The following is a 12,012-nucleotide window of genomic DNA, read 5'->3' on the forward strand; positions in this document are numbered from 1 at the left end:
AAAATAAATAAAAACAAATAAAACAAATTACACAATAAGCCGTTTGTAACCATATTCTCAAAGGTACCTCTAACGGTTCGTTAAAATGCATGGACTTTTTGTGGTTGGAAGAGCATGGACTTTTTTAGAAAAAATTTCAGAAAATGATAGATCTAATAAAACTCTTATGCTGACATCTGGAACCACATATTCAAAGTAAAATAAATAAGCCAGATAGATCTAACATTCATCAAAACAATCTAATATGCATGACCTTAAAACATCAAGATAGGTGAAAATTCAGCATTACTGAGTCCATGAGGTTATGTGTGGTACAAATAAGCCCAGAAAGTCATTAAATTATATGGTGATAAAAAGCCAATTCTGGATAGTTCACTGTCACATGACCGTACCAACAACCAGAACGGGCACGTTCATGCTGGGTGGTCTGGCCTGTGGGCACCAGAAGGGCCTGGGCTTGGTGACTGGGCTGGGGAAGGCTCTGCGGAAGCTCTGGGCTTGGAGGCCAGGTCTCCTAACAGCCTACGAGGTGTATGCCTTCATCTTGCAACAGCCATTCCTCTTCTCCCTGCTCTCATGATCCAGCCTGGGCATCTGTTGGCTCCAGGCAGACATCTAGGGGCTTCTAGGCCTCAGCAGGCTCAGGTCTCATGCAACCCACCAGCACTTTGCTGAGCCCACAGCACGCTCCCCCTGCAGCTTGTCTGGGCCCCCCTCCCTCCTCAACCTCTTCACAGACAAGGTGTCTGCTTACAGCCCTCCCTCTGCAGCTCCCTGCAGTCTTCACACTCTGAAGTCTGATCTCACCCTCAACACGCTCCGAATTTCTGTTAAGTCTAACGGACATTTTCAGATTCACATAGGTTTTCCAAAACTAAGAGCGTATGGACCCCTTAAAAGAAAAAAAAAATTCTTTTAATAAAGTCAAACTTAGTAAAAGACCTTTTTTACTCCAACAAAATTAGGCTTATTGACTTGTTGCCTCAAGAGAGCACAACTGTGAGGAAATGTGAAGTGCCTCCCACTAAACAGCCGGCGCACTCACCGCAGCCCCTGCTGGCGTGTGGATGTGCACCACACACTTCACGTCCGGCCGCGCAGCATAGATGGCAGAATGTAACACGAAGCCAGCCTGGTTTACTCCCAGATTAGTACTGCCGCGATCTACCACATCTCCTTGTATATTGATTTTAACCTGAAAGTAAGCAAATAAAAATTTTAAATGTCAAGAGGATTTCAAATGGCCCTTCCTAGAAATTATTTAAACCAAAGCTTAAAGTGTTTATAACTAGTTCTAAAGCTTTTTTTCTGCGTTTATCACACAAAACAAACTTTTTCCTCTTTCTTGGGTTTTATATGCCTCATAGGATTAAAAGGTGTTTAACTATCGACTATGACCTAAACATACATGAAGCCCAAGAGAAGGATATTCTTACCAAACTGGATGCAGTCACTTCACTGTAGAGAAGTCCAAAGGGAACAATGAGGAAATGTTCCTGCTCAGAGCTCACTCTGGTCTGTAAGGAAAATTGCTGAATCAGCTCAAAAATCCAATTGAAATTATTTGCATCTCTTTCCATCCGCAAACTCACAGGTCTATTGTGCACATTCTGTGAGCTACGTAGGAAAGCCCGTAGTACAGCGTCTGCCATGGAACTAAGAGGTACCGGAAGCTTCCATCATTACACTGTAGTAACTTCTCAGGCAGATAAGTGCATCGTGGTTGCGTTCAGGACAACTGACTTTGTAAAGAAGAAACTCGGTGCCTGCCAAGCCAGCACCACTCCTCAGGCGGATCCCAGTGAAAACCAAAACTGACTTTCGTCAAAACGGACTTTGTCTTTAGTGCTTGAAACCTGCAGGCTAGTGAACAATCCCAACGATCAAAAACAACAGAGAGCTCTTCCTTACGGCTTGATGGATTTCAAAGTCTCAACAGCACATCAGCATGCCCCTGGTCAGTCTGCTCCTTCCTTGACAGCTTTCTTTCCACAATTCATTCAGTATGGACGTGGCACATGCTACGTACCTGTGTTAGAGGCTAGTGATATCACAGGAAAAAAGAGTCCTGCCCTTCAAAAAGTCAGTTCAGCTTTTAGGATGATTTTGGGAGACTCAAACGATTTCCCAAAGCCATTATATTGGAACACGCTCACCGCTGGGCTCAGAACTGCAATGGGGATGAGGCAGGTGGAGTGTAGCGTTTGTGGCAAAGGACTTACGGTGTCTAGCCCAACTTCCTAACCAGTGTAGTGACTTCTGTCGTGGCCAGAACAGAAGCACACACGGGTCTGCTGGGGCAGGTGTCATAATGGGGACGCTCACCGCGTCCTCACTTAGCCTCATTTCTTCATTCAACAAATAGCCACTGACCGCCAGCTCCATGACAGGGGCTGGGGTACAGACGGAAATAAAGCTAGAGACTGGGCATCAAACATTCTCTCTCATAGTGAGCGGAAATCTGTCTCCCTGAGTTTCTCAACACTCTTTCTAGTATGCAACACAGAACAAACCCAACCCCCCACTTCTATAATTTAGTTCTCAGATACCTGAAATTACCCGACCTCCTGTCACCTTGGTGCCAAACTCACGACTCCCTCAGTATAGCCCGACGCACATCCCCAATCACATAAGGCCTTAGTTAAAATCTTAGCTCTGCTAAGTATGTGCTAGGCTGCTCTGGGACCCTGGGTTCCTGGTCTCCTTATCCTTAAAGAGTGGATGATAAGAGCTCATACTCACAATACGGCTCTCAGTAAATGGCATCTCCCCACTCGTACTAGTGGTACTAGGAGCAGCAGTAATAAATCACGACCATGAATGAGCCTGTTCTAAATCCACCTCCATGATATCCGCTCTCTGTAAGTCCCTATTTCCCCATTCTCTGCTCTCTTAGTTGTTTCAAATATGCACATGTGGTTTCCAACTTTTCCAAAAATATTTTTCCATTAATGGCGAGTTATCGAGGCTTATTTCTAAAGTCAGTGCTAAAGCGTGCATCTTTTTAACTATCTAAAACAAAACCAACTACACAATTGCCCCAATTCCCAAGTTGGGTCAAAACAGAAAACATAAAACAAGGCATTCCTCTGTGTATTTATTGGCTGTAATGAAAAATAAGGTTGGAAATAAGGAAAAATTACACATCAGATATCTTTACTTACAAAGAGTTTTTAATCTCACAACAACGTAGTGTTTAGAGAGTACATGTACGATTTAAGTATAATAAAAAACCCAGCACCTCTAGTATCCCGGAAGCTCATCTCTTCTCCCGTTCCCCAGAAGTGACCACCATCCTGAATTACGTGTTAAGCATCTTCTTCCTTGACTTTACAGTTTCACCTAATACATATTCATCCCGAAGCCATATCATTTAATTTTTATCTGTTTATGAACTTCAAATTATTAGAATCATACTGTGTTTTTCAGTGACCTTTCTTCCTCAACATTATTTCTGAGATTCCTCCACATTATGATATGCGTGGCTATCCTTTATTCACGGTCACTGCAGCACGGCATCCACTGGATGAATATACAACGACTGTGTCCATTCTTCCGTCAATTCTCCCTCTGCCTCTGCCCCTCCCTCCCACTCATGCTCTTTCGCTCTCTCTCAAATAAATAAATAAAATCTTTAAAATAAAAAAAAAATTCTGAATTCGCTGGAATTGCTTTGTGGGTTTAAATACATAATACAACTTTCCAATTTCGATTTTTCAGTCAACTGTGTCAGTACCAAATACTGCCTAGTGCACCCTTCCCCTGCTGATCTGCAATGCAGACTCTGTCTCTGATTTCTGGACATGCAATCCGGCTCTGGGCTCTGTTCTGTCCCACTGGGCTGTCTCTTCCTTTGCCCGAAGCACATTATTTTAATTACTACCACTTTATAAGTTGAGAGTCTGTAGGAAAAACCCTCCTTACTTTTAGTTCGTCTTAGCTACTCTTGGACTTTCGTCTTCCATGTAAATTTTAAAAGCATGCTACCAGATCCAACATTAAAAACCTACTACATAGCCACTGTTTAATAACTTCTTGTTTCCCTGTCTCTATACAAACCCTGTACATCAACAGTTATCAACAGTATACGTTTTATACTCTCTCATTTGTAATAACTACTTTTCATTTTTTTCACATGGTCTTTGTAACTGTTGTTCATAATATATAACATTCCCTCAAACTCATGTTAATAATTGGGCCACTTCCCACCTACTACTGGATATGTACACTTGAATTTTTTTAATAAATAATGCTAACACTTTTTCTTCTTTGACTTAAGAGCCTAGCAAATATAGGGGCACCTGCGTGACTCAGTCCATCAGGCGTCCAGCTCTTGCTTTCAGCCCAGGTCATGATCTCAGGGTCCTGGGATTGAGCCCCATGTCAGGCTCTCTGCTCATCAGGGAGTCTGCTTATCTCCCTCTCCCCCTGCTCCTTTCCCTGCTCATGCTCTCTCTCTCTCAAATAAAATAAATAAATCTTTAAAAAAAAAAAGTCTAGCAAATCTACATATTTTAATGGAAAACGCTTAAAATATACAATTTTCTGAGTCTGAAGCAAAAAAAGAAACAGTGCTGGGGCACCTGAGTGGCTCACCTGGTTAAGCATGCGACTCGTGCTTTTGGCGCGGGTCATGATCTCAGGGTCAGATCAAACCCACATCTGGCTCCGTGCTAGGTGTGGAGGCTGCTTGAGATTCTCTCTTTTCCTCTCCTTCTACCCCTCCCCACCCCATGTGTACTCTCTCTCCTCTCTGTCTCTAAAATAAATAAATCTTTAAAAAATAAAGGCAAAAGTACTAAATGCAGATGTGAAGTGAGCAAGAGCAGAGAATACCTGCAAGTAAGTTTCCAATGGGCTGGTGCTACCCTCCCTGCGTATCTTCCCACACACCTGACGCTCCTTGCCTGTCCACAAGGACTGAGCACTCACATCCCAGATTTTAAAGTCACTCCCTGAAAACCAAACACACCCAACACAGCATCCCCGGCAAAGATCCACACCACGTCCCGGAAGCACAGCACGCTGGCCACAAAGGCGGGCTCCAGACCTCCTCCTCCGAGGCTTAGCACTCCCCACAGTCCACACTGGAGCTGAACCTAGAGCACCACTACCACCAAGAGGCATTTAGAGATGGAAAGGCCTCAGCATCAGCTAAGCACCACCACAAGGAAAAGTCCAGCTCATGTGCTAACTGGGCCACCCTGGCTTCTGACACCCCCAAGCTTCTCAAAACCTGATGCAATCTTTAAAAAGAGATCTAATTCAGGCAATCATCTCCAATCTTCTAACGCCTGCTAGCACTCTTAACTCCCTTCAGCAGAAAATCCCTAGGCCCTCTTTCAAAGAAAGGGCACAAGGACCTGTTAGCACTTTTTGGCTGCACTGACAAATACTGTTAATATTTCTTTTCTGTTAAGAGTTTATATGATAACATTTAGATTGTAAAACAAAAAAATGAATGCCATAAATAGTTAAAAAAAACAGAAACAAGACCAAAACTTTCTTCCTCAAAGATTCTCTAGTTCCCAAGATACAGGCAATATTTTTGTGCTTAAGTATCTTTTTTACTCAGTATTAAAGGCCACACAAGGGGCGCCTGGGTGGCTCAGCCGGGTTAAGCGTCTGCCTTTGGCTCAGGTCACGATCCCAGGGTCCTTGGATCGAGTCCAGCATCTGGCTCCCTGCTCAGCGGAGAGTCTGCTTCTCTTTCTCTCTCCCTCTGCCCCCCCCATTCGTTCTCTCTCTCTCAAATAAAAATCTTAAAAAAAAAATAATAAAGGCCACACAGATCATCTACAGAAAAGCGAACATTTAACTAATGTTTTAATTCTGCCAAGTCCTAAATAAAGGGGGCGATGGATGGGAAAAGCAATTTCAGCCATTTAAACTTACTTAAACAGCATTCATACTAGGACTACTGGTAAACAGCATTTTAAAACCCCCAAAGAATGTGAAGCTGTTAGTAAAGCCAAGGATTACATTTCTGATTACAGATGTAACATTTTCATGGAACAATTTTTAGCCAACCATTGAGCATTAAATCTCTACAGAGCACTCTGTCAAGTACGATCAGTCGCGGATGCTGGCAATTTTCACACAGGCCCCAGGAACAGAACCGGCACCCCTGGCAGGCTAGGCGGACCCTCTGACCGAGCATCGGAAGGCACCGTGGAGTTCTTGTTGGGTATTTTTACTGAGGCCAGATCTCAGTTTGTTGTGTGCCTACAGAGGCACCCTTCACAGACTCGATATTCCTGTGAGTGGAGACGGATGGCATGCAAGCAAATGGAAAGTATGGATGATGGTAACTGCTTCAGGGGAAATGAAGCAGGTGTGCTGGGGTGGAGGTAACACCCTACGGGCCTGACACTGTGGATACAACAGGGCCAGGTTTGCATTTTAAAAAGCAAACTTTAACGGCAACGTGGGGAAGAGACGGAGGGGAGGGTAACATAGCATCTCTGGCAAAGATCCACACCATGTCCCAGAAGCACAGCACGCTGGCCACAAAGGCAGGCTCCAGACCTCCTCCTCAGAGGCTTAGCACTCCCCGCGGTCCACACTGGAGCGAACCTAGCGCACCACTACCAGTCCACATCAGAATATCACCTACATGTGTGCTACGTATGGAGAAAAGGCTAAAACAATCTAAATGGCTGTTAACACCAGTGGCCCCAAGGGAGGTAAGAGTACCAGCAGGACTGACTTCTTCTGTAGACATCCATGGGAGGTGCACTTCTTACTAGAAGTAGGCACTATATTAATAATATGAAGTATTCAATAACAAATTCAATGAAGAAACAGAGATTGGAACAATTGTAAAAGTCAGAGAAAGAGGTTATCTCCACAGAAGAGCGGAGAAGAAAACAGAAACCTGACAAGGCATCAGGAATTAAAGAAGGCAAGAGGGGGTGAAACTCCAACTGGGAAACAAAGTTTGGCTGCAGGTAGGAAGGAAGTGGTCAGGTGCTCCCAGATGCTCTGTGACACGCTGTGCTCATTTGCTAGGAGAAAAGAGGTCAGGAGTTTTGAAAACAGTAGAGCGAGTACAGAAACACTAGTGAGCTTCTACGTGAGACGTCCTACAGTGCCAGGCAGCACTGGCGGTCCACCTGAAATTGGGGCTGCTGTCTATGGAGAAAGCCAACGGGCTGTGTGAAGGCTCTCTGCAGCAGAGTCTGGCACTCGGGGGCAGGGAGGGATAGCACAGTACGGGCAAGGAGTGTCAGGGACAGGATGCACCAAGCTGGACCAAACAGGGAGGAAATACGGGCCAGCGGCTGAGGATGTAGAAAGGAAGCGCCGCAAAGGCAGGACTTGTCTCACTCAATGACAGAACCCCAGAGTCAGAACAATGCTTGGTATAGAATCAATATTTACAGCAGACCCAATAAATATTTACTGCAAGAGGAAAACAGAAGCCCTAATAATGTTTAAAATAGCTAAAAACTGGAATAGCTAAAGAAAAAACTATGAGAAATTGAAGACTTGGGTCAGAACAGGAAAGAAAACAAACATCTTCATTCTTAGGTTTTTAGGCAAAGAAAGATTTTTGGGAACTGCCTGTACACCAGTTTCCTTTTATCCGTGGGAGAGACATTCCAAGACCCACCGGTGGCTGCGTGAAACTGCAGACAGTACCAACCCCCACATTAGCTGTTTTTCCCTGTGCATACATACCTGTGATAAAGTCTAATCTACAAATTAGGCACAGCAATAGATTAACAACAATAACGAAAACAGACCAGAATAACAATACACTGCAGTGAAAGTTGTGCAAATATGGTCTGTCTCTCTCTCTAAAGGTCTTATTGCCCTGTGCTCCCTCTTCTTCTTGTGATGATGTGAGGTGATCAAATGTCCCCAGGGGGATGCAGGAGGTGAGTGACATGGGCGTGTGATGCACCATGAGGCCACTGCTGACCTTCTGACGATACCCCAGAAGGAGGGCCACGTGCTTCTGGACTGGCCGACTGCATGTTTAACTGAAGCCACAGAAAGCAAAACCCCAGGTAGCAGGGGACCAACTGTACTTGGGTAAACACTCATTTATTAGGTTAGCATGCAAGAAAGGAGTTTTAAAGAACTACTGTCCTCATAATTTTCAATTTGAACTACATAATTCTCAGATTATTATACTCTGCAGTCAGGAATGAGAAAAAAGGTGTTCCAAGATTTAGCTCAGCTCAGTCGACTCCCCTCTTTCCCTAAACAGGAAGAGGTGGTGCCACACACGTAATATTCCATTTATCCTTCAGCCACCACCCCATTTAATACTCACTGTGATATGATTGTAGATAAGCTGAGACCATCCAAAGAGATCTGCCAGCCGGTAAAATGCTGCCAACTTACACCGCAATAATTTCTCCCCTTTGTCATAGGCAATCGAATCAGACCCTCTCAGGTCATTCACAGGAGTCACCATACCAAGACCTGAAATAGAAGAGAAACAAACTCAAACACTTACTATTTCTTATGACACATAAAACAAGTAGGAATAATCCTGAGGTATCAATCTTCCACACCAGGCTGTGAAGTAAGTCTCAAAAACTTCAGAGACTATTTCATAAAGATCATGTTCCCCAATGTTAATACAATTAAGTTAGAAATCAAGAACAAAATGGTAGCAAAATTTGTGGGATGCAGTAAAGCCATACTTAGAAGAAAACTTGTAGTAGTAAACATATATGTTACAAGAGTTTTTTTAAAATGATCTAGGTTTCACCTTATGAAACTAAAAAAAGAAAACTAAATAGAAAAAATAAGAAGAAAAAGGATAAAGAAGATATCAAACAAAAAATAACAGAGGTGGGGCACCTGGGTGGTGCTGTCGGTTAGGCATCAGACTCTTGGTTTAGGCTCAGGTGGTGATCTCAGGGTCATTGGATACAGGCCCGCATCGGGCTCCATGCTTACTGCGGAGTCTGCTGGAGATTCTCTTTCCCTCTCCCTGGGCCCATCACCCCCCACACTTACTCATGTTCTCTCTCTCTCTCTCTCTCTCTCCTCTCTTGCTATCAAAAATAAATAAATAAATCTTTAATTAAAAAAAAGAAAAATAATAGAGGAAAATGGATTTAATCTTGAGAAGATTAAAAACAAAATAATGAAATAAAAGGAAATGAAACACGAAATGAAATGAAACAAAATAAAATACACCTCTAGGCGGACGGACTCCAACATAATACGGCAGAGGTAGAAGTCACCAGTATGAAGCAATGGAGAGGGGATATCACTACATATACCCCACAGACATTAAAAGCATAATAACAGGATAATATGAACAACTACACCAGCAAATGTTTTAACTTAATGGAAAAGACAAAATCCTAGAAAGACACAAGCTACCAAGGCTCACACCAGAAGAAATAGACATCCTGAATAGCCCTGTTTCCATTAAGCTGAATTTGCAGTTAAAAGTGTTTCCATAAAGAAAACTCCCTGCCCATGGGCGCCTGAGTGACTCAGTGGGTTAAGCATCCCACTCTTTATCTCAGCTCAGGTTGTGATCTCTCTCAGGGTCGTGGGATAAAGCCCCACATGGGGCTCTATGCTCAGGACTGAGTCTGCCTGGAATTCTTTCCTTCTCCTTCTTCCTCTCCCTCTCCCTCAGTCCCTCCCCCCTCCAGAGCTCCCTCTCTCTAAAATAAATAAATAAAATCTTTAGAAAGAAAGAAGAAAGAAAGGAGAGAGGGAGGGAGGGAAAACTCCAGGCCCAGATGACATCACTATGAATTCCACCACACATTTCAGTAAAAAATAATACCAATTCTATACAAACTTTTCTCAAAAGTTCTACACAAACTCTTCCAGAAACACTTTCCAATTCACTCTATCAGGCCCAGCATTGCCTTAATATCAAAATCATACAAAGACATTATGTTACATGACATCACAAGAAAAAACAGACCAATATCTCTCATAAACACAGACTAAAAATTACTTAACAAAATTTTAGCAAATAGTCCAGCAATAAACAGACAGAATAACACATCATAATAGGGGTAAGAAGGGATTATCTCGGGCATACAAAATCGGTTCAGCATTCAAAAAGCAATAAATATAATTCGCTATATTGAACTAAAGAAGAAAAACCATGGGACCATTTTAATAGATACGGAAAAAGCATTTCACAAAATTCAACATCCATTTAGGATAAAAGCTCTCCACAAATTAAGAATAGAAGGTAATGTCCTCAACTTGATAAGGGACATCTACAAAAAACCTACCACTAACATCAAACGTAATGATGAAAGACTGAATGTTTTTCTCCCAAAATCAGGAACTATGCAAGGATGTACACTCTGGCATTCTTACTGAATACTGCACTGGGGATTCTCACCCCTGCAATAAGGCAAGAAAAAGGAAAACAAACAAGCAAAAACATACAAGAGAGGAAGGGGGAAAAAAGTATTTGCATGACTCCTCATTACATGTTGCTAGATTTGAATCTTCTCTTGTTAATTATAAACTATCTTAAGCATACAGAAAAATACAGAGAATGACACAAAAAACCACCTATTATTTTGATTTAACGTAGGTCAATCATCTACTTTAGATCTTTAATTCTTAAAAATTATTTTTTAGAAGATTTTCAGAAGATGGTAGCAATGACAGTATAATTTTTGAATCTTATTAAATCTCTATCCCAACCCTGCACAAAAAATTAGCTAGACCAACTAAGATATCAGTCAAAAACCTAAGGATGATATCCACAACACTAGGTAATAAGGCAGACCCACAAAACTGAAAATATAATTGGGTAGGGTTAACATAGACAAAGTGTAGGACATCAGCATCTCTGTAGGAGGAAGCAGAAGGAACCATGGACCATTTGCCAAACTCCCAAAAGAACCATCAGGAACTCGCTAAAAGCTCAGAGGGCCAATTTGAGAATAGCAGCTGAAACCGAGAGTTCTACACACTTAAATGCTTAAGAATTCTCCAAACTAGATATTTAAAATTGACTTTCAAGACAAAGTCTCACACTAAGAATTTCGTGGTAATTAGAACCCCAAACTGATTAGCACAGAACTATAAAGAAAACAGGCGAAGAGTCCAAATCAAAACAAGGAAGGGGAACAGAACTCAATTGCTTCAACAAACTGCCGTATTTTATAGCACTTCACAAAAACAACAGAAGAGGGAGCTCTAGAGCCATGACATTAGAAGAGCTTTCCTGAGCCAGAATCCTCCAAGAAAACTAATTTCATGTAAAAATGAACAGAAAGGGGGGTGCCTGGGTGGCTGGAGGTGAGGCGTCTGACTTTGGTTCAGGTCATGATCTCAGGGTCCTGGGACTGAGCTCCAACACTGGGCTCTCTGCTTAGTGGGCAGTGGGCTTGTCCGTCTCCCTCTCCCTCTGCCCCTTCCTCCCCCTGCTCATGCTCTCTAAAATAAATAAAATCTTTAAAAAAAAATGAACAGAAAAATATCATGATCAAATACCACACAAAAATTATATCAAGAAAAGAGTGCAGAATCACATCCCTATAGATAATGAAAACACTCAAGAAAGAGATGTCCACAAAACAGATGAGAACTATGACCTGTTATTTCATAACACGGCAAAAAAAAGGATTAAAAAAATAATAAGACATATTAAAAAACATTTAATGTAATTAGAAAAACTCAGAAATGAGGGCTAGAACATAAAAGGAATTAGATATAAATGAAAAAATAATTTTAAAAATACTAAACTCAAAGTAGGAGAAAAGTGTGAAAAGGAGAAGTTTTTTAAATCATAAAGAAACGAAGCAATAAACAGAACTTGAGAACAAGTGACAGCTAAAGAAGACAAAGAAACTCCACCAGGCACAGGAGCGGCAGGAAACAAAGGGAACAGGGTAAACACTCAAAACCAATTCAGTGTTGCTATGATACAAAAGATCTGGAAATGCATGTCATCTGAGAAAATTAACCCAGGATGACCGATGCTAAGACATAGTTTGGTAAAACTGCTGGTCTCTAAAGAAAAACCAAAGTACTCTGAACATCCAGGAAAAGAGA

The 12,012-nt window shown here is 42.1% G+C and overlaps 1 protein-coding gene across 5 annotated transcripts in view; it reads right to left on the reverse strand.

The window, feature by feature from the left end:
- ADD1 (adducin 1) overlaps positions 1-12,012 on the reverse strand; it is an 85,445-nt gene that overhangs the window by 22,627 nt on the left and 50,806 nt on the right. For all 5 annotated transcript variants that reach the window (XM_087864328.1, XM_045774853.2, XM_045774854.2 and 2 more), the window contains exons 4-6: positions 8,285-8,436; positions 1,437-1,517; positions 1,046-1,195 (exon numbers count right to left, since the gene is read on the reverse strand). In XM_087864328.1, the coding sequence (XP_087720454.1) occupies positions 1,046-1,195; positions 1,437-1,517; positions 8,285-8,436 (383 nt within the window). The remainder of the gene's footprint in view (positions 1-1,045; positions 1,196-1,436; positions 1,518-8,284; positions 8,437-12,012) is intronic.

This window comes from Ursus americanus, chromosome 8 (genome assembly GCF_024610735.1).
Source record: "Ursus americanus isolate L20-20 chromosome 8, mUrsAme1.1.p, whole genome shotgun sequence".
Lineage (NCBI taxonomy): Eukaryota > Metazoa > Chordata > Mammalia > Carnivora > Ursidae > Ursus > Ursus americanus.